The 27,142-nt window shown below is 60.0% G+C and overlaps 1 protein-coding gene across 1 annotated transcript; it reads right to left on the reverse strand.

Moving 5' to 3' along the window:
* Positions 1 to 69: 69 nt before the first annotated feature.
* Positions 70 to 25,290, reverse strand: RAB40C (RAB40C, member RAS oncogene family). Its single transcript, XM_045072292.1, has 7 exons — positions 24,803 to 25,290; positions 24,462 to 24,685; positions 7,131 to 7,191; positions 6,600 to 6,660; positions 1,443 to 1,520; positions 1,000 to 1,222; positions 70 to 486 (listed from the first exon to the last, which is right to left on the reverse strand). The coding sequence occupies exons 1-7, from the start codon at positions 25,015 to 25,017 to the stop codon at positions 209 to 211; spliced, it is 1,140 nt and encodes a 379-aa protein (XP_044928227.1). The 5' UTR covers positions 25,018 to 25,290; the 3' UTR covers positions 70 to 208.
* Between the last annotated feature and the right edge of the window lie 1,852 nt (positions 25,291 to 27,142).

Raw genomic sequence — 27,142 nt, forward strand, 5'->3', positions numbered from 1 at the left:
GATGCCTCCCAGCCATACCGCACCATGGGGCCCCATGGAACCTGTCTGGCTGTGACCACCGGCTGCGCTGTGCACCCCCACGCTCCCTGGGAGGCGGCGTGGCCACAGCCCTCCCTGACATGGCGCCCGGCCTGGCGCCCGGCCAGACGCATTCCCCAAGCGCAAGCCCTCGCAGAGCGCACCGGACGGCGGGCGCCCAGCCTGCCCGCTACGAGATCTTGCAGTTGCTCCTGGAGCAGTTCTGGGGCGGGCTCTGGGGCGGGCGGATGGACTTGGACCTCTTGAGGCTGTTGCCCTTGCTGCTGCCCCCCGCCCCGCTGGCCAGCGAGTAGGAGCGGCCGTGCATCATGACGGCATTCATGCCATTGGCCATGGAGAAGGACTTGAGGTGGCTCTTGATGGTGACCGGCAGCGGGAGCTTGTCGATGAGGTGCACGGGGGTGCAGGACACGATGGCCCGACAGCAGAGGTCCTGCAGGCTGAACACTGCACGCGGGGGTCAGACCGCAGTGGGGAGAAGGGAGGTCAGACGGCAGGGACCGCGGAGGTATGCCAAGCCCTCGGAGTTCCCTTGCCCTGCACCCTGGACGCCCAGCACGCCACCCCAGTCGCCAGTGCCCTGGCAGGAGACGGAGGCTGCTGACCACCCTGGCCCTTCCGGCAGCTCAGGTGGGACGGGGCTCAGGCTGAGGGACAGGGAAGCACACCGCCATGGATTTTGGGGTCGGCTCTAGGGGGTAGGCTCCAGAGACACTCTTTTCACTCTGGGACAAGGCCCACAGCCCGGCCTCCCAAGCCCCAGGTGCAGACAGGGCATCCTGCACGGTCCCCTCCTGGAACACCAGGACCCCACACAGAGCTGGCTCAGCCGCCCAGGCACTGGGAGAGCCGCGGAGGAGACCCGGCCTCCCCTGCGACCCAGGAGGCGGGCCCCTGAGCGGGAAGCTGGAGGCCCCGTCTGTTTCCACGTTCTGGCCCACAGCCCGGACAGCCCCTTACCTCGGTTGGGCCTCCAGATCTTCTCCATTCCGTGCCTCATCAGCACGATGCGGGACAGCTCGGTGAAGGACTCGATGACATTGAAATTGCACAGTGGGCTGACCTCAAAGAAAGTCATGCCATTCTTCTCCGCGTAGGCACGTGCCTGCTCTGTTGGGACTTGCCGCTTGAAGGCCAGGTGCAGCCGGTTCCCAACCAGGATCCGGGGAACCCCAGGCGCATGCTTGGGGGGGACACAAGACTCAGCAGAGGCACGACACAGGACACCCCCTCTTGGCACTGTCTCCCAGGCCCCAAAGTGGGCAGGGCCCTCACTGTCTGTTCTTTGGCCATCCAGTGCTATGGGGACACAGAGCTGGGTCCTCCAGGCTTCCTGCTGGGGAGGGTAGCATGTATACCTGGGAAGGGCGACCCTGAAGGGCTCTGTGCAGGCTCACACCTACCTCATCGATCTCCTTGATCCACCGGTCTATGCCATCAAAGGACCAGCGGTTGGTGATGTCATACACCAGGAGGATACCCTGCAAGGGAGATGCAGGCGTCAAGAGGCCAGGCGGTGCCTGGATGGAAGAGGTCCTGCTCCGGGCACAGCGTGGCCCGGTGCAGCCAAGCGCTGCTCCCTCCCAGCACAGGAGATACTTGGTTCCAGCCACCAGCTTTCAAGCCGACCATGTGGGTCACTTGTGGTAAATCTTGCCATGAGATCCCCCCGCGTTTCCGAGGCACAGCTGGTACCAGCTCTGCACCCTTCTCCTCACTGAGGCCAGGCTGTGGGCACAGACAGCCTGCATGTAGGGCCATGGCAAAGCAGAGCCCTGGGGCTCAGTGCTGCCCCCCCCCCCCGCCATCTTGGGCACTTGGCTAGGACAAAAGGCATTTTTTCAACTTTTCTGTTCCAAACACACTGTAAGCATCAACCTGTGATCATCATCAACCTCGAGTGGGACAGGCAGTCCACGCAGGTCTACAGGTGCGGCAGACAGACGGCAGCTGGGTCCCCAACACGCCTTCCCACTGTGTGCCGGCTCTGGCTGGGGACCTGGGCGCTGAGCTGGTGATCTGCTACGGGGGTTGTCCTATCACATCCCTCAGAGGCCCATCAGCTGGAGCTCAGGTCTGGGCTATGTGCACCTGCACGGCTCGCCCGGCATCCCTGCCCTAGATGTCTCAGAGACCTATCACAAGCCTTGGAACGGCAACAGCACTGAGCGAGGGCAGCTGCCGGCCCCTGCCTATCTCTGCCCCTGGGGCGCCATGATCAAGCAGGCCCCGGACCCACCCCGTCACGCCCCAGCAAGGCTCTGTTCAGCCTGGGCCCCCATCACACACACGACAGTGCCGCTGAGATCAAAGAAACAGAGCACCCTCCACCTCAAATGAACCTTTCCTCTCAAATCTGTCCTCCCAGTTCTGGAAGACAAGTATAGCTCTGAGGTCTTGTAAGCACAGAGGTCAAAATCCCACTCTCTGGCTGGAAAGCCTCAAGCAGGGCAGCACACAGCCACCTGCCCACCAGGGAGGGACGAATGGGGAGGGACATTCGCTGGGGAGGGAGAGCCTTCAGGGCAGACGGCCACAACCCACATGAAGTCAAGGGCTAAGACACAAATTTGGGGGGCATTGGAGTCAGACTGGACAGGTCCCGAGAGCAGCTGGGTGTGAACCCTGCCGTCTGGGGCGCAGGGAACAAAGTCTCCAGCTTGAGTGCAGTGAGGGCACGCCACTGGCCCTCCAACCTGGAACAGCCCTTCTAGAAATAACCAAGAAGGTTCCCATCAGAACTGTGCCTCCCTGGGCCGCCTGGGTGACTCAGTGGGTTAAAGCCTCTGCCTTTGGCTCGGGTCATGATCCCAGAATCCCGGGATCGAGCCCGAGTCGGGCTCCCTGGTCAACAGGAGCCTGTCTCTCCCTCTTCCACTCCCCCTGCTTGTGTTCCCTCTCTCGCCGTCTCTCTGTCAAATAAATAAATATTTAAATTAAAAAAAAAAAAAAAAAAAAGGACTGTGCCTCCACGTCCAGGACTGCAAAGGAAGTCAAGCTACGGACACGGCACAGCGATGACCCCCCTCAGACCAAGAGACACCAACACACAACGACGCACGGAGGAAAGCTTCCGTGCACAACCACACGCTGGAAGGCCGGGCAGTGTCTCTTCTGGCTCCTGCTCCCCTGTGTGAGGCTGAAAGGTTCCCACAAGCGGACAGAAGCTCCTCCCTCGGGCCCAGGCATCTGCCATACCCCTCGGCCGCGGGAGAACCCCTGGCTGCCCCTCCCAGCTGGCACCAACCTTCAACAACCACCCCCTTCTGGGGCGGCCCGAGTCTGACAGCTTGGGGTCTGACAGAAGAGATACCCACGCACACCCGTCACTGGGAGGAAGGACACACAGCGGGTCACACTGTAGGCAGCAGGGACCAAAAAGGATCATGGATGCGGCAGGGAAGGACAGGTGGGGCCAGGCACAGGCAAGGTTCCCGGTGACCAGGATACCCCGCGGGGTTCCAGTGCTGGCCGTGTGGCCGGAGGGAGGAGGGGAAAGTAAACTGCCACTAGGTTCTGTCCTTGTCATCAGTGAAACTGACACGTGCCCAGACTTTCTAAGTGAGCGGGTACCCCAGGACATCAACAGAATTCCTCCCCACCTGTCCAGGAATGACCAGTTCCCGTCTCATTCCTGACACAGACAGGGTCCCAGTGCACCCTGCCCCACCCCCACCTGGCGCCCCTGCCCCACAGCAGCCAGCACCCCATGCCAGGCTCATGCAGCAGGACCACTGCTGGCGCTCAGGTCATTTCTCCCATGAAAAGAGCCCCCAGGCCCTGGTCGGTAAAATCCCTACAAGTGGGACTGTGGGCCCAAGGGTTGGTGCCCTTATTCTATGCAGGTTATTTCTACTGACTTAGGAGAGCACACACGTGTGTGTCAGGGGGCAGAGGGAGAGAACCTCCAGCAGACTCCCCACTGAGTGTGGAGCCCAATGTGGGGCTCGATCTCATGACCCTGAGCTCTTGACCTGAGCTGAAACCAAGAGTCCGACACAAAACTAACTGAGCCCCCCAGGCACCCCCAGGTCATTCCTTCTGAGCCACAGCCGTCCCTCAGAGGAGGAATGGATTTGAGTATGAACAGTCTGGTGAGTCTGGACAAATGAACATGCCTGTGCCAGCGGCACCCCAGCCCAGGTGCAGAAGGCATCTCCAGGAATGTAACTGCATGCACGTGTAACACTTTGTCTGGTCCAGCTCCCAGGGAGCGGCCGTGAGGGACAGCCTCTACCTATGCCCCACAAGAAGCACTGACCATGGGAGCAGCTATCAAACAGCACGTGCCAACCTACCTGGGCAGGGACAGGTGGCAAGCCTGTGCCCCCAGCAGCACTCCATTCACAGTACCTGTGAGCCCTGGACCATTTTCCACAGAAAAGCCCTTTTCATGGAAATGAACTAAACCTTCTCCAACCAGACCAGTGCCTAGCCGTGCTCAGCCCAAAGCTTCCCTGAAACAGAACCTCCCCCAGCCCCAGCTCCCTCCTAGCACTGAGCCCAGGGGACCCCAGTGGGCAGTGCCAGCCTCCCAGGGCCGTGAGTGGCCACCTCAGACCCCAGCAACAGCAAACATGGGCCACGGAAGAAAGCACCCATGGCAAGGGCCCCAAGATAGCCCTGTTGCAGGGCAGGTGACAGCAGCCAGGAGCTGGCCAGGGGCTTCTGGGACCAGGGCCCTCGGGGACCTGCAAGGCCTCTCTCTGGTCTTCAGTAGGGTAGTAGAGTGACAGGAAGCTCAAGGAGAGGCCCCAGCTCTCTTGGTACCATCCATTGCACACTCAGGTAGGGGCCCCCTGCAGACCCCTGCACCTGTTCACTGCCAGAACTTGGTGGGACGGGAGTACAACAGGTGCTCACGGCCACCACCCACCCCGGGGCCAGAGATCTGCCATGGGCTCCTCCGGCCCCAGAACCATGAGAACCCCTAGAACCAGCAGAGCCAAAGCAGGACCCAGGCTGACGCTCTAGAGAGAACAGATGTGGTAACACATGATCTGGCAACCGTGCCGGCTGGCTCCTGCTTCCTCCCGCAGCACTCAGAAGTGCATGTCTGTGGTCAGCCCCAGGCTGACCCTCGGCTGAGGCCAGGGGCGCAGTACCACACCTGAGGGGCCAGCCCCAGCTCTTCACTTTCCTTCCGATGACAAAAGTAATGTGTTTATTGCAGTAAAACCAACAAATATTCAAAAGCGAGAGGAGCACACAGCTGAGCTCCCAGAAGCGGCAGGTGCATGACAAGGACCGCCACCGTTCACGTCTTGTCTCACATGTATAAAATCACAAGTGCTGTCCCCTCCTTAAGGAAGAGGGGCCCAGGCACTGTGCTTCTGTGTGCCTCAGCTCTCCCCACACTCGCCTGAAGAGCTGTGCCTGCTACTTTACCTTAGCCCCAGTGCCACTGGGCACTGACAGGCGCCCCAAGCTGCACCCCTCACCCCGAGGTCCTACTGTGTTCTGTCACAGAGAAGCGGCTGCCCCCAGAGGAACCGCCAGTGACACACCTGCCCTGCAGGGCGCCCCCGACACTGGCGGAGGAGACTTTGGACATCACCAAGCCAGCGGTACGGCTCACACTTCTGTGCCAGCTCCCAGGACAGGAGCCCGCAAGCCCAGCCTGGGGCTCTTCCACCCACTCTGCACGCTGGAGAGACTCCCCCTGGAGAAAGGGATGGGTCGTCTGCTCCTGTCAACACCTACTCAGTCTCAGGCTGACTCTATCACGGACCAAGTGTCCCTCTGGCTTCCCAGGTCCCACAGAGCAGAAAGAGTGGCATGGGCGGGGGGGAGGGGGGCGTGCTGGACATTAATCACTGCTCACAAAGCAAAACAGATCCCCATGGGGCTCCCCTCCAGCCCCAGCCAGAGTGTGTGCGGGGTACCAGGCAGCCCCCTGCAGCCTGCACCCCACACAGCCAGGGGCCCCAGTCTGCTGTGCACAGCAGGTCTGACGTCAGGGCTCTCCTTGGCAATTCCAAACCCTGGGCGGGGGTGGGTCACAGCCTGCCCTGCGGCACAAACTAGACTGCTCCTGCGTCCACACCACTCAAAAAGGACGCGGCAGTGAGCGCCTAGAGATGTGAGTACACCGCCACCTTCCTTTCTCCTCCCAGCCTCGAACCACACACATCCAGCCGGCATGCGAGCATGTTGTGGGGAGCCCAGAGGACACAGAAAGGGGGGTGTCCATGCCTGTGCACACTGCCCAGCCCTGCCCCGCTGAGGACCTGCGGCAGCCCCTTCCATGGCGGCTCCAAGACTCAAGCCCTGCCGTCCTCATCCGCCATCCAGGCCGGCCTGCCCTGGAGCCACCTGGCAGCCCCTCCATCGGCATATCCCAGTCCCGAGATGCAGAGAAGTCACCTCTTCTTCCCAGGGAACCAGGAATGTCCGGTATGTCCGAGAGTCTTGGCACCCATTCTCTGGTGCCTCCTGCAGCAGGAGCCACAGGAGCTGATGGCCACACAGGGTACCCAAGCTTAGACTTCCAGTGGGGTCTGACAGCACAGCTGCAGGGGTCACCCCAGGTCACGGCACCACACGATCACTAGGCTTACCTGTGCGCCCCTCGAGTAGGACCTGAAGATGGTGCAGAACCTGCCTTGGCCGGAAGTGTCCCTGAAACACAGAGGGGTTGGGGGATGCGGCCCCTGGTGTCCCCTGATGCATGCCTGGTGTCCCCCCTGCGAGGCACCCGCCCCCCCAGCCCGTCCACAGCACACCCTGGTGGACCTCCGTGGGTCTGTGGGCCTTGGAACCTTGCCCTGTGGGGCTGGGCAACCCTACCCTGTGAGAATTCCCACCTTCCGCTGAGGTTCCGGAAAGCGCTTGCTCTGGAGCCCAGTGAAGGGCAAGGGTCGAGGGCCGTGGTCATGGAGGAGATGACGTTTATGGGCCAGAGTCAGACCATGCAGCCCAGACTCCTGGTTTCTCCTGGTTTTCTTCAGAGTCCGTTCCACGGGGAACCAGGGTCTGTGCAAACGGCTGCTCCCGTCAACAGGACTCCTGACTCGCCCTGGGCATCATGCAGGGACCCTGGGACACTGCGGTCCCTGCCCTGACACCTCACCCCACAGGGCCTGACTCACCAGAGCTCCAGCTTCACCCGCCGTCCGTCCAGCAGGATGGTGGTCGTCTTATAGTCTATTCCTGGAAGGAAGCAGGAGGCAGCTGCAGGCAACGCGTGGGGACAGGCTCATGAGCCTGTCCAGGGCCGAGGGCCATGTCCACCTTCCACCCTGACCCTTCCTGTGGCTTCAGCCCAGCAACCCAAGCGGGCCACCCCGGTGTGGCCCCAAGAGCCTATGCTGGGTGCTGACAGACGTGGTGCAGAGGGAGGGAGGCTCATCTCCGTACTGACCTACTTCGTGCGGGTCCTGACACCAACCTCCCAGAGGTTCAGCGTGTTTGGGTTCTTGGGTTCACCACAGGCCCCGGGCCCAGACGACTGGAGCATGCCGGGAGCACGAGGAAGGGCCAAGTAATCTCTAAATGCCATCTCAGGAGCGCTCTCTGCAGAAGCCACTCCTGCCCTAGCTCCAGGTTTTATTTTTTTACTCCTTTGCGGGACGAAGTCAGTCCACAAGATGGTAGGAGTAGGGACGCTTTGCTGACGTGCAACATCTTCAAGCGGTCTGTGGGCCACCCAGAGACTTCCCACAAGCTGTGTCTTCCCTCCCCTACTGCTAAGATCATCAGCTTCCCGGCTTTTTGTAACACTTGCCCAGGAGGGCTTGAGAATGGGCTTTTGTTTTAGGTTTCTTTTTTATTTTAAGATTTTATGTATTTGAGAGAGTGAGAGTGTCAGCAGAGGGCGGAACAGGCAGAGGGAGACAGAATCCCCAGCAGGCTCTGCCTTGACGCGGAGCCCAACGCGGGGCTCTATCTCATGACCCTGAGATCAGAACCTGAGCCGGAACCAAGAGTCAGACACTCACCTGATGGGGCCATCCAGGTACCCATGGTTTTTTGTGTGTTTCTTAAAAACCGGTACGTATGTCTGCATGTATTTGAGAGCCGGAGCACACTCAGGGGCAGCAGCGCAGGGAGAGGGAGACGCAGACGCCTGCCGAGCAGAGAGCCTACTGCAGGGCTCCGTCCCACAGTCAGCCCTGAGATCCACAGTCACGCACTCCCCTGACCGAACCACCCAGGCGCCCCCGAAATGGGCATTTTCATGCAGGTGTCGTTCACACACGCACCGTGTGCCCCCAGCACCCCCTCGCTGTCCTTCTGCCAACAGCCAGCTGCGCGTGAAAACCAGACTCCCGTGCACGGGAGGACACAGATGGCGTGAGAACGGAACCAACAGAGCGGGAGAAAACGTATCCGATAAAGGACTGCTATCCGTAACACAGAAAGAAATGCCACAACTCAACAACAAAAACCACCCAATTAAAAAATGGGCAAAAGACCTGAACAGACATTTCTCCAAAGAGGATACACACGCGGCCAATTCGCACGTGGAAAGGTGCTCAACCCCACTCCTACTGGGACTGCCACAGTGAGATGCCACCAAGCACCGTTTAGTTATTGTAAGAAAAACAAACAGAAAATCACAGGTGCTGGCAAGAGGGTGGGGAAGGGGGCGGCCAAATGGAAAATGGCCTGGTGGCCCCAGGTTGCTCAGGCACAGAGCTGCAGTTCCACACCTGCACTGCCCGCGGCACTGCTCACAACCACTGAAAGGTGGGAACAGCTTGCGTGTGCATCAGCAGACCAAGGGTCAGTGGGGTCTGTCCGTGCACTGGACTATCAGCCTGAACGGGCGGACCCGCCAGCGCGGGCTCCACAGGGGGTGGGGGCGCCCTCAAGGACAGCGGTCAGACAAGCCTGTCGCAGGGAGACAAACTCCCTGGGCTTCCCCTTCTCCAGGCCCCTCCCACAGTCAGATCCCCTCTGCCATGGTCAGCGGAGGTCCCCGGGGCGGGAGTGGGTGGGACGTCAGCGAATCCTAGGCACGAGCTTCGGTTTGGGAAAATGGAAAAGCCCTGTGGATGGTCAGTGGTCATGGTCCCACAGCAGCAGGAACTCACTGAGCACTATTTGGAGCTGTGCAAAACCCCCAAAGAGGGAAAATCTTCCATGGCCCCACAAGGCCTCCCCTACATTCTGTGGCCATCCTAGACACAAAAACCAGAGGCAAAACCCTGAGCTTCCACCTCACACTTTCCCTAATTTCAGATGGCGAGGAGCTCGCCTCGGGGTCTGCAGATTGGACCCCCCTACCCTCGGAGTTGGCAGGGCGCCGTGCCCCCCAGCCCTGCCAGGAGCGGCCCCCACAGAAGGCTGAGCAGCCCGTGCAAGGGGACTGAGGAGAGCGGACAACAGGGCCCAGCCACAGGCCGAGAGCCCTGACAGGGCGGAGAGCCCCAGGCGGACAGGTTCACGAGGGCACCAAAATGTCAGATACCTTCATGCCCACCCTGCCCCTCCCCAGATCCGTACAGGGCACTTTATAAAGTCTTTGAACACACAGACCAACAGGTCCAAAGAGAGGCCATGCCCTCAGGAAGGACGGGGGCCAACCCAACGTCCCTGCTTCGCCGGTGCCAACGAGTCCCAGTCTCGAGTCTGCTGCTGCAGAACTGCAGTCACATCCCCCCGCATCACCCCACCCGTCCGTAGCACTGAGCGCCTCTCTGAAAACCTGTGCGGAACACGGACCGCCCGGGGGGGCGGGTAGGCTCATGGGGCTGACCAGGCCTCCCGCGGGCCCGACGCCCAAGCTGATGGCGGCAGCGCACACGCAGGGTGCGGGCCACCCAGGTGACCCAGTCTCAGGTCCCCACACTCTCTGGACAGGAACAGGGCACCTGGAGGCCGGTGGGCCGCCGCGGCAGCCGACCCCAGCCCTGGGCCAGCAGTGGCTCTGCTGATTCCTGAGCCTTCCTCCGCGCCCGCTGTTTCTCCGACAGCTACTGGAGCCCGGCACCGGCCCAGGGTCTGGGGGTCTTCTCCCCGTCGCTTTCAGCGACTCCAGCTCTCCCCTCCACCAGCTCAGCTGATGCGGCACACACCTAGCCGGCAGCTGGTTCTTCCTGCTCGGCGCCTCCCTCCGGGCCCCGGGAGCCAGTCTCGCCTGCCCAGCTCCCCTCCAGGGCTCCTTCCAAGCTGGCTCCCAGAGGCTCTTCGGCCCTTTGAACGCTTCTTCCCAACGACGCCCCGTCCCTAGTTCTTGGACCATGTGTGCCTCTGCCTCCCGGGCAACACTAATGACCCACCGTTAAGGTTCTCAGACCGTGGTGGAGCTAGGATGCCCACCACCCCTCAGAGGCCCCCAGGAGCGGCCGCGGTTCTGGTGACTCTGCTCAAGAGGGGCTCACGACGGAGCGGCTGGGCACCTCAGGGTCTGCGGAAGCTCGTTGCCTTGGACTGGGGGCTGTCCCTGCAAGAACCAGCTGCTGCCTCTGGGCAGCTCCGGACACGACCGGAGCACCTGCGGCAGGGCCGGCGGGGGGCCTCCACCACACCCGCTCCTCCCAGGGAGCAGACCTCCCGCGTCCCCGCGTGGGTGGCTGCGGTCCCAGCAGGGCCGGGGGCACAGGGTTCCTGCCGGCGCCTCCCAGCCAGGCTTCAGGCCTCCGCCTCGGCTTGGCAGCAGCGCCGCATCCCGCACAGCCATATTCTCTCTCCGGGGGGAGTCACGAGTTCCTAAGAAGGTCTTTTCCATGGTGTGACCGGGTTTCCCAGGGAAGCGGCAATTCCCTGGACAGGAACCCCTGCCTCCCTCCCTCCCAGACACCAGGCGCTGTTTTGGGCAGGCCTGCGGCAACACCCGGACCAAGAGCGACAGGGATCCCTGTGCCCAGGGAGGCACAGGCCTGGGACCGCAGCTGAACGGCCGTGCACATGGCCGCTGTGCCCGACGGAACAGTCTGGAGCCCCACAGGCAGCTCCGGCACCCAGTGGGTACGGGTACACGCGAGGCATGGGCGGCCCCCACTGCGCCTGGACCCTACCTGTGCCAGGTGCGAGCCTGTCACCCACCTGCCGCCACACGCGGTGCGGGCGCCACCACCTTGAGTGCCATGGGTGTCTCGCTGCTTCCGAATTTTACCACGAGTTCTTCATTTTGGGGGAAAAAAAACATCTTCCCCAAGGAACACCTGCACTCGGTACACGTCTGTCGCCTCATCAGCGTCCCTGGCTCCAAGCACAGAGGACTCAGGACACACGTCACACACGTACTGTGTCCTGTAATGTACGCATGTAATGTGTCACATCACAGACACACGCACACATGCATGTCAGCTCTACGTGCAGAGGGGAGGGACAGCGTGCCCTCCATCTCACGGCCTCTCAGGAAAGCACTGGCCCCAGAGGGCCTGACGCGGCTGAGGACAGCACCCGCTGCTGGCGCCCTGACGCCACGTCCCCACACCCAGCAGCGCCCCAGGGGCACCACGGAGGCCGCAGGAAAGGCGCCTGTGGTCACAGCTGCTGACTGATGCTCTCCGAAGAGACGGGCCAGACGGGAGGCGGAGGATGTAGGACTGGTCCAGAAAAGGTCACTTAAGTTTCAACTTGTCGAAATGCCTGTTTTTGACAGTCACCCTGTTCCTGGTGGTTTGGGGGGTCCAACAAGATGCCCCTGCTGCTCGCAGAGACCCACCTCCCCAGGACCCGTGAACAGAGCTGTGGGCACATGCAGGAGGAAGGGTGGGCACTCCCCTCCGTCTCTCCCGGCCCCTCTGTGGGAGGGAGGCGTCCACGGCCACATGGCCGGCCGGTCAAGGACGACCCGGAGCTGAGCCGTGCTGTCCCGTCGGGAGTCCGCAGATGGACAGGCTACGAGTCACACTCCCCACACCGCTCCCTCCTTCACGGCTTCACCAGGGCTCACCCCCCTGTCAGCATGGACTCAGGACCACCGGCCTCCAAGAAAGCCCACAGTTACTGGAAGGACATGCTGCTCGCAGGGAGGACGCACAAAGAGGAGCATGGCAGCTCCAGCTGTCTGCCCATCGGCCTCACCGGGTGTGTAAATCAAGGCTGTGAGCTCAAGGTTCCACTGCTCAGAGTGCAGACCACTACCACAACCTGGCTGGCCTCTGGGTGCGGGCACTTTCCACACGCCTGTCAGACCCTCCTGAAGGGAGAGAGCAAGGAAGGACGTCACCTGCCCACACAGGACATCCGCCACCACCCCCTTTCTGTGCCAGGCTTGTCTTACGGAAAAAACAGACACTCGCAGTGTAATTACGTAGCTACTTCACAGCACGATTAAAGGCCACAGCAGGACTGCTTTTTTTCTATTTCTATTTTTTTTCATTTATTTTTTAAAGATTTTATTTACGTGATAGAGATCACAAATAGGCAGAGAAGCAGGCAGAGTGAGAGGGGGAAGAAGGCTCCCCGCTGAGCTGAGAGCCAGACTCGGGGCTCGATCCCATAACCCTGAGATCGCGACCTGAGCCGAAGGCAGAGGCTTTAACCCACTGAGCCACCCAGGTGCCTTTTTTTTTCCTAAAGTAAGTTTTACACCCAGCTTGGGGCGTGAGTTCACAAGGAGGAGAGCTGCACCTCCACCCACGGAGCCAGCAGGGCCCGCAGCCCTGCTCCAGTCACGATCTTGGGGTTCGGGGATGGAGCCTCCCTCTCCCTCTGCCCCTCCCCTGCCTCATGCTCTGTCAAATAAATAAAATCTTCTAAAAAGAAAGAAAGAGGTGAGAAAATAAAAAGAAAGAGAGAAACGGCAAGTGCTACCTGGTGTCCTCCTCTGGAACTGGAATGCCGGCTGGTGTTTGAGGGAGAGAAAGCCATTTCCCCACAGGCTCTTCCCTCTGCAGAGGCTCCCAACAGGGGAGTAGATCCCCAGTGCGGCTGAGAGTGCCCCGGGGAGTGCGGAACCCCAGCTCCCACCCCTCCCATGAGGCAGGTCACCCACTGAGCTCACAGCAGGCTCCAACAGCAACACATGGGTGGGCGACCCCCAGATCGGCCTCCCAGGAAGGACAGTGGGAGCCGGCTGTCTGAGCCAGGCTGCTGTGTGCATCCAACAGGACGTCCAAGCCCAGGGAAGGCAGCCACTGCTTCTCAAATGTTCCTCCCTGGGGGACCGGGGCCGGGCAGGGGTGGGGGGAGAACAAGCTCTCACTAGTCCCAAAGATAGACAAGTAGGGGAGGAATGCCAGGGTCTTCCAGGAAGCAGAAAAAGCCCCCCGTAACATAGGGGGACAGACACAGCAGTCGTCCCAATGAGCCCACAACCCGACAGCCCTCCTGCACACACACATGCGGCCTTCAGGCTTCCTCCTCCAAGGGGGAGGCTGCAGCACACACCTATGCCCCGGAAACGCACCTCACGCCACACAGCATGCTTGGGGACATGAAAGGGAACTCCGCATGTCCCTGCTGACGGAGGCAGCCGTGGGCGACGAGGTAGGCATGAGGTCCCGTGTCCCAGCACTCGTGTCCCTGGGTTCACCGTACAGCCCTCCCCTGGAGGTCGGTGGGAACGAAGACCTGCTCCCTTGGACAGATGTCCCTCTGGGGTCCGTCATGTTGGACTGCCCCCAGGCAGATTCTCTCCCTTGCTGGCTCTCCGAGGCAAGCTGCCCCACGCAGAGTCTGTGTGCCGGGAAGTAAGCCGGTAGTACTGCCAACAACCCCACAAGCCTGAAAAGGATTCTTTTTTTTTTTTTTTTTTTTTTTTAAGATTTTATTTATTTGACACACAGAGAGAAAAATCACAGGCAGGCAGAGAGCCAGGGAGAGGGGGGCGGGGAAGCAGGCTCCCGATGCGGGGCTCAATCCCAGGACCCTGAGACCATGACCTGAGCTGAAGGCAGAGGCTTAAACCACGGAGCCACCCAGGCGCCCCCTGAAAAGGATTCTTGGGGGCACCTGCGGGATCAACTGGTCAAGTGTCGGATTCTCGATTACGGCTCATGCCATGATCTCAGGGCCGTGGGATCGAGCTCCACGCTTAGGGGGAGTTGGCCTGAGATACTCTCTCCCTCTGACTCTGCCCCCCTGCCCCCCAAAATATGGGCACTCACACTCTCTCTCAAATACAGAAATCTTCCCCAAAAAAAAGGTTGGGTCACCTGGTAGCTCAGTGGGTTAAGTGTCTGCCTGTGGCTCAGGTCCTTCCTGAGCAGTGAGTCTGCTTCTCCCTCTGCCCCTCCCCTTACCCCTGTGCACATGCACACTCTCCCTCTTTTTCAAATAAATAAAATCTTTTGGGTTTCTTTCCTTAAAGATCTCATTTATTTATGACAGAGAGAGACAGCAAGAGAGGGAACAGAAGCGGGGGAGCAGGAGAGGAAGTAGCAGGCTCCCCGCCAAGCAGGAAGCCAGACACGGGGCTCGATCCCAGGATGCTGGGACCATGAGCTGAGCCAAAGGCAGATGCCCAATGACTGAGTCACCCAGCCATCCCGCAAATAAATAACATAAATAAATAATATAGATAATAAATATAAATAATAATAAATAATATAAATAAATAATAAAATCTAAAAAAAAAAGATTCTTTCTGTTCTAGCTGATCCCTGACCACAGCCCAAGCGAGACCCCTGAGGGCCCGGCTGAGCTGTGATGGGCTTCTGACGCACAGAAACTGCTGGGAAGTGGTGCTGCTTTAGGCCCATCATCTTGCAGTAATTTCTTAGTCGGCTTGGGGCCACTGTGCCAGAGTGCCATCATCTGGGCGGTTGACACAAAACAGAGATGGACTTCTCATGCTCCAGGGCCTGGAAGCTGGAGACAAGGCACCAGGAGAGCCTGCGTCCAGGGAGGGCCCCCGTCCTGGGTCACCAACAGCAGGAGGGGCCAGAGCTCTCTGGGTCTCTCTGACGAGGGCACTGATCCCATTCCGGAGGCCCCACCCTCGTGACTCAGTCCCTTCCCAAAAGCCCACCCCTGACCATCACCTGGGGAAGTTAGGTAAGAAGACGGGAACACTGGCGGACAGCAACACTCCATTCAAAGCAAGAACAAAGACCGGCGGGGTCTACCAGAAGCGCAAACATGCACTCCTCTGACCAGCCACCCCAAATCTACCCAAACCAGAACAACACAGACAACTTCCCAGGACAGTGTGCTGGGCAGTATAAGGCCCCAAGCCGCCCCTGCAGATGTCCTTCCTCTAATCCCTGGAACCTGTGGCAATGTATCCTGCAAGGGGAAGGGACCTTGCAGGTGTGATTGGGGGATGTGCCTTGAGATGGAAAGGGTCCTGGGTTATCCAGGCGGGCCCGAGGTCATCAGCAGTCCTTAAAGATGGGGACTCTTTGCTAGCTGAGTCAGAGAGGAGGCGGAAGAGGAGAGACTCAAAGCCCAGAAGGGCCTGACCTGACTTTGAAGACAGAGAAAAGGGAAGGTGAAGTGAGGCTTCACTCACCCACCTTCACCCACCATGTGGGTGGGCATGTGGGGCAGCCCTAGTTCACAGCCAGCAGAGACACAGGCATGGGGATGGACCGCCAAAGCCACGAGCAAGGAAACAGACCTCCCTGAGAGCCTACAGAAAGGAGCGCCCACCGCCAGAGCGTGGGCTGTACGGTGATGTCTTACAGCAGAAACAGGCACAGAGCGGCTGCAGGAGAGCCGTGGGAGGGCATCTGCTGTTAGCAGACGGGGCACAAAGTAAAGCCTGCTCACTGGGGGTGGCAGAGCAACAGGCAGTGAGCCCTGGGACCGAACACTGTCCTAAAGAAACAGCATAAGAGCAAAGGGAACAGAACTCTCCTGCCCTGGCCTTGGGACAGTCCATAAACCATCCGGTGGTGACTACTAAGGCTGGACAGACCCTACAACTCGGCAGCCCCACTCCTCAGGGTGTCCCTGAGAAACGCACACATAAGGCAACAGAAACAAGTATGAGAATTTTCATAGGAACGTTATTCAGAAAAAACCCAAACATGAAAACATCCCAAAAATCTCTGTGCAGAAGAACAGATAAGGACATTGCAGTCCGCACAGATGGAAGGCGCGCAGCACCGAGGATGCAGTGACAAGCTCGCGACCACACCGCTGTGTCTCACGGAAAACGGAGCCTGTGTGACTCCACTTCCAGGAACACTGGAGAAACACCAACTAGTCTGGAACAGAATCATGGGCAGCTGCCGGTCTGGGAGCACACAGGCTGGTCTGCAGGGAGCACGGGGTCAGAGGGTGGTGATGCTTTCTCAGGTGTGCATGCCCGTCCAAACTCTCAGAACTGCAAGTGTGAACTGGACCAGGGCTCTGGACACAAATTACACCGCGAGGGCTGACTACAAATAACCCAAGGCAGGGGCGCCTGCAGGGGTCGGCCATGAAGCACCTGCCTTCAGCTGAGGTCATGATCTCAGGGTCCTGGGATAGAGCCCCGCGTCAGTCTCTGCACTGAGCAGGAAGCCTGCTTCTCCCTTTCCCTCTGCCCCTCCCCCTGCTAGTGCCTTCTCTCTTTCAAATAATGAATCTTTTTTAAAAAACAAAAAAGGCTGACAATATCACACTCTGGCAGAGACCTAAAGCAAGTGGACCGCACACATGTTGCTGGTGGGCGTCCAGAATGACGGAGGACTGCAGGGCACAGCTGGCCGATTTCCCGCGAACTCCGTGCGCACACACTTGTGAATTAGCAATGGGTTTCATGCCACTAAATCACACGCTTATCAACGGTCAGCACAGTAAACATATTTACCACCAAATTAAACTTTTTAAAGTTTTATTTATTGAAGTCATGTCCGCACCCAATGAGTTTGGGGCACAAACTCATGATCCAGAGATCAAGAGTCACACGTACCTCAGAATGACCCGGCCAGGGGCCTCCACAAAAATAAAAATTTTTAAAAACTGTACATATTTCAGGTGCCTGGGTGGCTCAGTCACTAAGCATCTGCCTTCGGCTCAGGTCATGATCCTGGGGTCCTGGGATCAAGCCCCGCATCAGGCTCCCTGCTCGGCGGGAAGCCTGCTTCTCCCTCTCCCACTCCCCCTGCGTGTGTTCCCTTGCTCGCTGTGTCTCTCTCTGTCAAATAAATAAAATCGTAAAAACAAAAACAAAACAAAACAAACTGTACAGATTTCTACAAGAAGGTTCATACCAGCATTCTTCACAGTAGTCCAAATCAGGGAATGACAAGTGACCAGAACCATGCTGACAGGGGTACAGGAGTGCAAGGGAACGCTTCTCAGGAACAGGACAGACGGCTATGCGTGTGCCCCACGTGAGTGAGTCTCACACCATCCTAGAGTGACACAAACCAACAGCACTCAAGACTCAATTTATAGGAGGTTCTGGAGAGGCAAAAGCAACCTTACAGGGACCCGAAGCAGGCCGAGAGCTGGGGCTGGGGGCTGGACTTCCAGGAGCCACGAGAGAACTTTCAGGGGGAACTGGAAACAGTCCGTACCCTGATTAAGGCAATGGATATACAGGTACGTGCCTGTTAGAGCTCCCTGAACTCTGTACTCAAGATGGGGCCACTTCACTGCATGTAAATTATATCTCAATAAAACTTATTTTTAAAAAGGAAGCCCGCAGGACATCGACCTGCGTGGATTTTAGGTTAATAGGTCTTCTGACCACGGGATTCTGCGCAGACGGGAGCTGTTCGCAAACACCTGTCCCCTAGCACGCTGAGAACACAGACATGGTGGGAACTGGGACACGCCACGAGCTCCCATCTTCCTCCAGGCCTGGGGCTGCCCCCACGGCCCACATACGTCTGTCGCTGGGGAAATGAGGAGGGGGGACTGCTTGATGAAGGACGGAAAAGGAAGCAGAAGTTACCTAATGAATTTCAAAATGCCTTTCTACATACACTCCACGCTGGGTTTCAGGAGAAGCTCTAGGACAGTTTGTGAACGGGTTTCCTAATAAACCAGACCAGACCAGGGCAGGGCAGGGCAGAAGCCTTCATGAAGAGCAAGCATGCTCTGTGAACAAAACTTGGCAAAATTCAGAACACTTAACATTAAAAAACAAACACTCAAAAGTTACCCATAACCCCGAAAGTCAGAGATAGTCACCATTACTGTTTTCGTGTGGCTCCCAGTTCTTTCATTTTACACACATCCGTACATGATGTCGTTAGACTCTGGTGGCTTAACAAGGCATCAGAGCTCTCCTCATGCCCTTGGATACTCACTATTCCCAAACCACCACCTTTAAAGGCTCTATATATGAATATACCATATTTCCTCTCTGGACCCTTGAGGGTTTCAGACTTTTCATTTCTATCCTTATAAAAGAAAAGAAAAGGAAAAAAAAGAAAAAGCACCTTGCTTGTTTTTAGCGGTGTCCCCTGTCCTTCTGCAGGAAAGACAACTACCGACTCTCGAAGGCTCAGGAGAGCACAGCCGGCAAACCTGCTGCAGCACTGCCCACTCTCCGTGCACACTCTCCGTGCCGTGCGCCACCAGATTTACTCTGTCACGCACCCCAAGTTCAACATCTTTCCGTCTGCTTTTCATGAGAACCCCCTCTTGGAGGACTCTGTGTGCTCAACTGTCTTCAAATGAGGAAAATCCTCCTAAAAAGGCTACAACCACCAAGGTGTCCTCACTTACCCAGGAATCTGGTCACTGCTGGACCTAAATCAAATCATGGCCAGCCCCACTGACCAAGACAGCTGCGAGTCTGACGGTCCCCAGGACCTCTGGCTCCCACGGGATACCCAGCTCAGACCACGCAGCTTCTGCAGCTGACCCGGGACCTGGCACCTGTGCTCAGGGACATACTCCTCCCTGTCCAAGCCGTATCCATAAGAAAACCAGACCCAGCTCCTGACATCTTCCTGCCAACATCAGACCCAGAAATGACCAGACCACCCCATGAGAGGTCCCCATGTCCCTGCAGCCACTCAAGGCCGTGCACAGTGTTTCAAGTCTGAACAACGTCACTTAGCCCACTAGCCATCCTCACAGACCCGCTTACTAGGCACTCACCTGACCTCAGCTGCCCGGGAAGGGGCAGACGGGCAAAGACCCAGGTCGCGACCCCAAAAACTACTAGATGGAGTGCAGGCCCGTCTCGATCACAGCACCACTGCCCATCCGGGAACCACAGCACTCTGTTCGGCCCCACCCACACGGCGTCCTGGGCTCACAGACGTGTATACCACCAGCCGGGATCTCTTCCAGGGTCCATGTGGACTCACCTGCCCAGAAATCTGGCAGCTGGATGTCTGCACTGTGACACTTCTCAAAATCCGTCCAGTCCCTACCTGCTCCCAGAGCTCTCTGTTCTCGCTCCGAGATGCCAGCCTCCGACCCCCTCCGCACCCCTTCTTAGTGAGACCCCTCTCGACCTTCCCTCCCTCTTCGCCATCCTGCAGCCCTGCCTATCTGAGCAGTGCCCACCCAACCCGCACAGATCCCAGTGCCCTACAAATTCTAGCCAAAGGGCCAGACCCCTCTGCTCCACAAACACCCAGCACCTTGAAGGGCCAAAGCTCGTCTGGTGTCCTTGGGTCCCTGCCACACCCGCTGCTGCCAGGTTTACCTGGCCACCTCTGCCCCCGTCCCTCCCCCACCCTCCAGAGGGCGCATGCCCAGAGTCAACAAGGCACTCGACACTGCAGTCTTGGCATGATATGAGACAGCCGGTCATTACTGGGCCTACAGGAGCACAACCATGAGAAGCAAACCTCGTTACACCTCATGCTCGCTTGTATTTATTCTCATTCCCAAAGGACTTAAGGGGCCCATGTCCCTGCATCCAAAGGTGACCCCATACACCCAGTCTTCCCAGTCTCCCACTCCCAGTCTCCTTCCCCTATGTGCGCAGGGCACCAAACCCAGCCCCATGGGCCACCTTGCTCCAAGCCTGGGTGCTGGACACAGACACCTTACCCGACTTTCTCCAAAGGGGAGATGGCAATACCCTGAGCCATGTGGCCTCAGACCCCACGACACCCACACCAGGTGCCGCCCACTGCCTAGGCCTGGCTCCAACTCCATCCTCTGCCTTCTCCTCCTCCTCCTCACTGGCCATGGGCCCCAGACCAGGAACAGGTCAGATACAGCAGGAGGTGAAGTACCTGACGCACCCTGCCCACCTACTTCCTTGGGTCCTTGTTGGGGTCTCCTTCCTGAAACACACTTCTGTTTACTTCATCCAGCGAGCCACACTCTTGTGAATGGGACCGTGACACAGCAAAGCCCTGGCAGAGAGGCCACTTGGCGTGGCTCTGTGCCAGCCACTGAGGCCCCTGTTCTCTGCCCACCCGAGCTTATGGAGACTGCTCAAGCTTCAGACGCTGTAACTGCCTACTCTAGGACAACTTGGGCAGGGCCATGCCTCCTCAACAGCCAACCAGCCTAAGGAGCTTCATCTGAAGCAGGCATAGAAGTCTGCATCTCCCCGCCTGCCTCCTGGTCAGATTGGGGGAGGCCGATCTTTGTGCCACACAAGCAGCAGGTGAACACCCTGGCCAATGGGGCACTAGGAATCCAGCCCCCCACGGACAGGTGTATATGTGGCACTCTGAGGCCTTCGCGAAAATTCTCTGGAAACTTGGGGTTTGCTGCCCGGATCAGCAGCTGACCCTGGGAGCTGTCTGGGCTCTGCTCTGCTGGTCGCGGCCAGGAGGGAGCCAGGGAGAGCTGGAGCAGCTCAGTGGAGGGAGAACAAATGGGCCTCAGTGACTGTCCCAGGCCCCAGAGCAGAGGGAGGAGGCAGCCCCAGGACTGGGGAGGGTCTGTGGTGAGAAGTGGGTCACCCCTGCCAATCAACACCAGGTGCCCAGTGGCCAGACTCTGACTGACAGAGTCTCTAGAGAAGCGGCGACCAGGAACTCAGTGACCAGCTGCCAAGGCCCAGGGGAAGGGGGTCCGGCAGCCAGTGTCTGGGGAGACAAGGGGCGTCAGGCCCTATGCCGCCCACAACAGCCACACTCTCAGCTCGCCCGAGCCTCAGCTCCTCACGTGCCAAACGCGGCACTGACGGTGCCTCCGTCACAGGACGACAGAGAGGACTAGAGGATGGCAAGAGCACCGGGGGAGCCCAGCACTGTGACCCTGCCGGGCTCACATCATACTCTAGGCAAGTATCCCTTTTGGGAACCTAGCATCTGACAGAAAAAGGCAAATCCCAGTAAATCATCCAGAAAAATGGCCAGAGTCCAAAGACAAGCACCAACCACACACAGAGGAAGCAAAGGGACGACGAAGGGCTGTCCAGTGACCAAGCAACCAACACCAGGTTTCTGTCAACACAGTGACGCCGCACACAGGCTGCTCACTCCTCTGGGACACACACCAGTTATCACCTCCGGGGTACACCTCTCATGCCAACACTGGGGACGAGACAGCAGATGAGACGCCATAGGCATACTGTCCGGAGACCGTCCTGACTCAGGAAAACAGCACAGTGGGGCATCTAGAGAGGCAGTCTCTCCTTGGATTGGCACTGAGGATAGAAACAACTTCCAACTGTCTGGAACCGTCCCATGAAAAACCATGGGGGGACATGGTGACCAACGGCCCAGCCATTGGGTTGCTGAAGTGGGCTGAAGCCACGCTCTGGACTGGTCCCACGCAGGCACGGTAGGCACTGTTTGGTCCTACGAACACCAACAGCCAGCAGGCCCCGACACTCACAGAGACATCACGCTTGCCTGGCTTTGTCCATACCTGTCACAAACACCACACTCCTCCCCCCTTTCCTGCTCCCTGGACGCAGGGCTCAGAAAACACTCAGCAGCTCCCACCCACATGGACCCCAGAGGAGCAGATAGAGAGAAATGGACTTACGTCCACTCTTGACTCTTCTGGGACACAGGCCTATCAACCACGGCTTATTCTCCTCAACGTGAAGGTCTGTGGGAACCAAGGTGCTCAGCAGATCATTGCCCTAAGTGTTCACTACCCCCAAAAAAGTGGGAACAGGCCTGTGCACCATAGCAGGACGCTTCCTGGGCTCCTGGGAGTATCCAGGAGTACCCAGCATGCTGCCTTGGGGCCAGCAGAGACACACTGCCCACCACCCCAGAGCGGCTGACCTAGGGACGCCCTCCAGGGTATCAGCTCCTCACAAAGCACGGGCACCTCCTTGCTGCCAGCTTTCACAACCAGGGCTCCCCAACACCCCCGCGGAGGGCCCAGGCGGAACCTCCGTGCAAAGTGTCCTGTTGCCTCCCCAGGAGAGCAGGGGCCTCCTCTGAACCACTGCTGTGTATCCCGGAAAGAGAAAACTCAAACCTCCTGAAAGGAAGGCTTCTAGATCTAGAGACCTGTGAACACAGCACAGCGTTACCAGACCCCCAGGGCCTGCTGCAGGCTCCCCCAGGTGTGGGCACACCGTCAAAAGCGGCTGTCACTGCTCCAGTGTTGGCCCGAGGAAAGGCCACTCGATGATTCGTGTGTTTGCAGAGCAGGGAAGACAATGCGAGCTCACGGACCTGTCTGAAGAATGATCTAGACCAGCCTGGGCCGCAGGTGAGTAAGCAGACCGGCCCGAGGGGAAGACTTCGATTACATGTCCTTCACGAAGTAGGAATTTCCCTGCCACGGGTCATCTGCTCCTGTGAGACCCTGGAGGGCCAGGCAGAAAACATGCCTGGAAACATGCTGAGGGCTTGTCACAATGAAGACAAAGGAGAACTACAAGTACATCCTTAGTAAGAGAATCAGAAATGTACAACTCAGGCAATGGGGAATCCTGAGAACCAGCTGCCCCAGAGCTTCCAAAGCCCTCAAGACTATCCCTCAGGAAGCCTCTAGAGGGACAGAAGCAAGTGCTCACACAGCTGCCAGCTTCCCCCGGTACAGAGCCCTGGCCGCTGGGTCAGTGAGCTCAACCCCGACCACACGCAGCCCCCCTCGTTCCGAGCACATCTTAACCTCAAGGAGCCTAGACCCAGGGTGGCACTCTGCCCTTTCTGCTCGATGCCGGGGTGATGACAGGGACCCGTGAGTGCACCTCTACTCACCACCTCTGGCAGATGGCCATCGCGCTGGACCAGCTCACTGTGACACTGACAGCTCCGCTGCCTCAGGCAGATCACCACGTTTTCCTCACTACCAGCCCCAGCTCAGTCAACGTGTCACAGGAACTTCGGCAAACATCACCACCCAACAGAGAGCACAGGGGGTGGGCCCCATCTCTCCAGGGGCTCTGTGTTCCTGAGAGATTGCTGCACCCCACTGGACCACCTGATCCTCAGAAGTGTACAGCAACGTTCCAGGAAACCACCACTGTCCCAGACAAAGTCTAGCCTTCCCAGGCTCCTCCAAAGCCATGCCACCAGCCACCCAGAACGAGGGCTCCAGGAAGCGATGCCACCACTGGAAAAGCAGCTCAACCACTCACTGTCTGAGGCAGGACAGACACCTCTGACCGTCACTGCCCAGCATCCACTGAGGCGGCAGTAACAGATAAAGGGGCCTGTTGAGGACGCAGCAGAGGCTCTCCCTCCCCTAAAAAATCCTGTGTGCTACCCCCCCCTTCTTGCTGTCTCCTCTAAGGTGGGGCTGAGAGCTCGGGGCTTAGGAGGCGGCCCCAGGCAAATCCAGCACAGCTGCCTATGGCCAAAGCTGCTCCAGCAGGAAGGACGTCTCGCCAGTGCAGGTGATCCAACAACCTGGACCAGCCCTAAAATGAAAGGGTCGGAAAAGCCGGTCCACACAGTCAGCCGCCTATAGGCAACAACTTAGCCAACTGCAGATGCCAGGAGCAGTCAGACAGGACCGACCAGAATCCAAGAAACAAAGTAACAAAGGGTTTGGAGAACAAAGGCCCAAAGAAGTAAAATTAGATGAAGGTCTCTCGAACACTGAGCTCCTGTCATGCTCTCCACAGATTTCCTGGTCCCCCTCGAAGCACCCTCCATGTGGCGGGGGACAGGGTCCCATCACAGAGCAGTACTGACCACACTGATTCCCGCGCGCCTCAGCTGTTATTTTAAGGGAAAGATGTAAAGTGGCGAACTGAGTGCGGAAACTGCATTAGCTGCGGCTGTAACGATGCCGCGAAGGGAGGGGTGGGCGTCTCCATCCACCGAGCCCCGAGTCACGTCCCAGGGGGACAGCCTGGATCGGAGGAACCCCGTCTGCGCGCAGACACCACGGGGTCACGGGGAAGCCCCGGCCACACCTGGCACACCTGTCCCAGCTTCTCCACTCTGCCTGCCCCGAACGCCGGCCAGCCGCGCTGGAGCCGCCGCCGCTGGACGCCGGGGACGTCCTCCCCGGGCTCCGCAACACCCCCACTCTTACGCACCCTCCGGGGCTGGGATGGCGGGTGCCCACGCGGCGCGGCGCTGCTGGACCCCGGAGTCCACTGCGGAGCCGCTCGCCTCGGTAAAGGCCCCCAGCTGACCCGGCCCGGGCACGCGGACTGCGAGCTCGCGGCTCAGCCGCCACCGCCCCCGCCCCGCCCCGGGCTCCGGCCCCCGCCGGACGACCCCGGCTGGGGGGCACGCGCCCCGCAGATGCGCGCCGGCGGCAGGGAGGGCGGCGACCCCGCGCCGCGGCCTTACCGTTGCTGTAGGCGTACGGGGACTCGGCCGCGCCGTCCTGCAGGCTCTCCAGGATCTCGCCCTTGCCCACGTCGCTGTCGCCCACCAGCAGGAACTTGAGCAGGTAGTCGTAGCTCTTGACCGGGCTGCCCTGCGTCCCCATCCTCTCACGCGCGCGCGGGCCGCGCCCGCATGCCCGCCGCGCCGGCCGCGGGAGCAGGGCGGGGAGGAGGCCTCGGACCGACCTGCGGGGCCGGGGCGCGCGTGAGTGGGGCCGGCCGGCGAGGCCCGGGCCGGCGGCGAGGGCCAGGCCCCGCCCGCGCCGCCCTCCCCGCCCGCCCACCCGCCGCCGCCAGCCTCACCTCAGCACCGCTGCCGCCGCCCCGCCGCTTCCCGCACTGCTCCGCGCAGCCCCGCCGCCCCGCCCCCGGCCCGAGCGCCGCCATTGGCTGCCCCCCCGGCCGCGCAGGCCCATTGGTCGGTGCGCACGTCCGTCACGACCGTCCGCCCCCGACCCCGCCGTTTCCCACACTCCACCGTTAAGCCCCCGGTCGCCCCGCCTCCATGCCGTCGCCATTGGTCGCCCGCCGCCGCTTTCCCGTGGTCATTGGCCCGTACGCCCGTCCGTCACGACTGTCCGCCCCCACCACGCCCCACTCAACTTTGGTTGCAGGGGAGATTCTGGCCGTCTCGCCTAGTCGCCGTCGCCATTGGCCACTCGCCTCCGGGCTTCCCGGAGCCGCTGGTCCGCCAGCACGTCCGCCAGCACCTCTGCCATCCCCGGCGCTCCCCGCAGGGTACCCGGAGTCACCAGCAACCCTGCCCTCTGCCCCCGGCAACCGCTCGGCCCTTGCCCGCCCCCTCCCCGTCGCCATTGGCCACCGCTGCCGATCCTCCCGGAGCCACTGGTCCGCCAGTACGTCGATCATGACCCCTCTAAGCCCGCCCCTCGCCCGGTGCTTCCCGCCCCTCTCCCTACACGCTCACCAATCAGGAGCTTGGGATTTCGGGTTGTTTGCATACGCCCCCTTCCCGCGGACGGGAGCGGGTGGTGCCTGTGTCTCACTATCCCGCCAAGGAGGTGACGGGGATGGGTCCCGGAGGACGAAGGCCCCTAGCAAGCTGCGGCCGCTGCTCCCGCAGAGACCCCCGCGAGGGTGGCGAGGAGCCTGGAACTACGCTCTCGGGAGCCGCCCTCCCCGCGGTGGGGCGGGGACCGGGCCTGTCGGGCTGGGGCCGGCCAATCAGCGCTCGGAGAGGCCCGGGGGCGGGACTTCCGCTCCCGGCGGGTGCGGGGCCGCTGGCGAAACGCTCGGAGCGGTCCCGGGAGCGGGAGTCCGAGCGAGTGCGGCAGCGGGCTCGGGCGGCCGCCCGCCCGGGACCCTAGCTTGCGGCGCGTGGTCGCCAAGGCCCACCGTGCTCGGTGTCGGCGGCGCTCGGGGCGGAGGGCTGCCCAGCTCGGTCCCCATTGGGATCGTGGCAGCGGCCCGCGGTCCCCCCGGGTCAGGGCAGGCGGAGCGGGGGTCCCGGGAGCGGCGGCTCCGCGGTGGTTCCCAGGAGCAATGGGCTGTCGTTCGTGGAGGGCAGCGATTCCGGAAGAGCCGCGCACACGGCCGAGGGCGCCCTCGCCCCCTCCGGACGGCGACTCCCCAGTGCGGCTGGCAGCACCGGCCGCCCGCGGGGAGCAGCCTGCCGGAGCCCGCGCGTAGCCTGGCTCGCGCTCGCACGGACGCTGGAAGCCGGAGCGCACGCGGCCGCGCGCTGGGCCCGGGCGGGTCTCGGTGTCCACGCTCCCGCAGGGGTCCCGCGGGGGTTCGGGTCCCGAGCAACGCGGGCGCGTCGGAGAGGTCCGGAGGGGCGCTCTCCGCACGCACCGGCGTACTTTCTCCTGCTCGCTTCTGTCCGACGAGGACGTGCGAACGTAGGACGCCCGGTAACGAGCGACTCGGGGGGTTCGGGTTGAGAATGCCGGCCGGCGCGGGGTCTCGGCTGCCGGGGAGACGGGGCTTTCGTCCCGCACACTCTCTGACCCGAGTCGTCCCGGCAGCACCCTTCACCGCGGCGAGAGGTCGAAGACCCGTGGGCGAACGCACAGTGGGCGCGGTCCCCCAAAAGGAAGACGTGCTGGTACGCACCACGTTCCACTTGGGTGAAACCCCCAGAACAGGCAAATCCATAAAGCAAATTAGTGGTTGCAGGGCCCCAGGGCCCCATGTCCCCGGTTGCGGACATGGTCAGTGACTGCGTATTTGGCACGGGGTTTCTTTCTGGGGTGATGCGAAGCTGGTGACGGCCATACTGCTCGGGAAAATTACTAAAAATGATCCACTCGGCAGCTCTCTCTGCCCACGGTCCTGTCCCCAAGCTATGATAAAAACACTTTTTTTCCACCATAAAACAAAAGTCACTGAATTGTGTACACAAAATGAGTGAATTTTATAATATGTAAAATATGCCTCAACAAAGCTGTTAACAGGAGCACCTGGGTGGCTTAGTTTAGGCCTTATGCTCAGGTCATGATCCCACGGTCCTGAGGTTGAGCCCCCATTGGGGACTGCTTCTCCCTCTCCCTTTGCCACCCTTGCTTGTGCTCTCTCTCTGTGTCAAATTTAAAAAAAAAAAAAATTTTTTTTTAAATAAAGCTGTTAAAAAGTAAGTGAAAAGAGGGGCGCCTGGGTGGCTCAGTGAGTTAAAGCCTCTGC

The sequence above is a fragment of the Mustela putorius genome, unplaced genomic scaffold (assembly GCF_011764305.1).
Source record: "Mustela putorius furo isolate JIRA1106 unplaced genomic scaffold, ASM1176430v1.1 tig00004007_pilon_pilon_pilon, whole genome shotgun sequence".
Classification (NCBI taxonomy): domain Eukaryota; kingdom Metazoa; phylum Chordata; class Mammalia; order Carnivora; family Mustelidae; genus Mustela; species Mustela putorius.

Excerpts from the sequence above, each read along its gene's own strand:
- RAB40C (XM_045072292.1), bottom strand. The coding sequence starts at position 25,017 with ATGGCGACGGCATGGAGGCGGGGCGACCGGGGGCTTAACGGTGGAGTG. Across the intron at positions 1,521-6,599 it reads CCTACTCGAGGGGCGCACAG|GGTATCCTCCTGGTGTATGA; the intron begins GTAAGCCTAGTG and ends TCTCCCTTGCAG. Across the intron at positions 487-999 it reads GATCTGGAGGCCCAACCGAG|TGTTCAGCCTGCAGGACCTC; the intron begins GTAAGGGGCTGT and ends CCCCGCGTGCAG.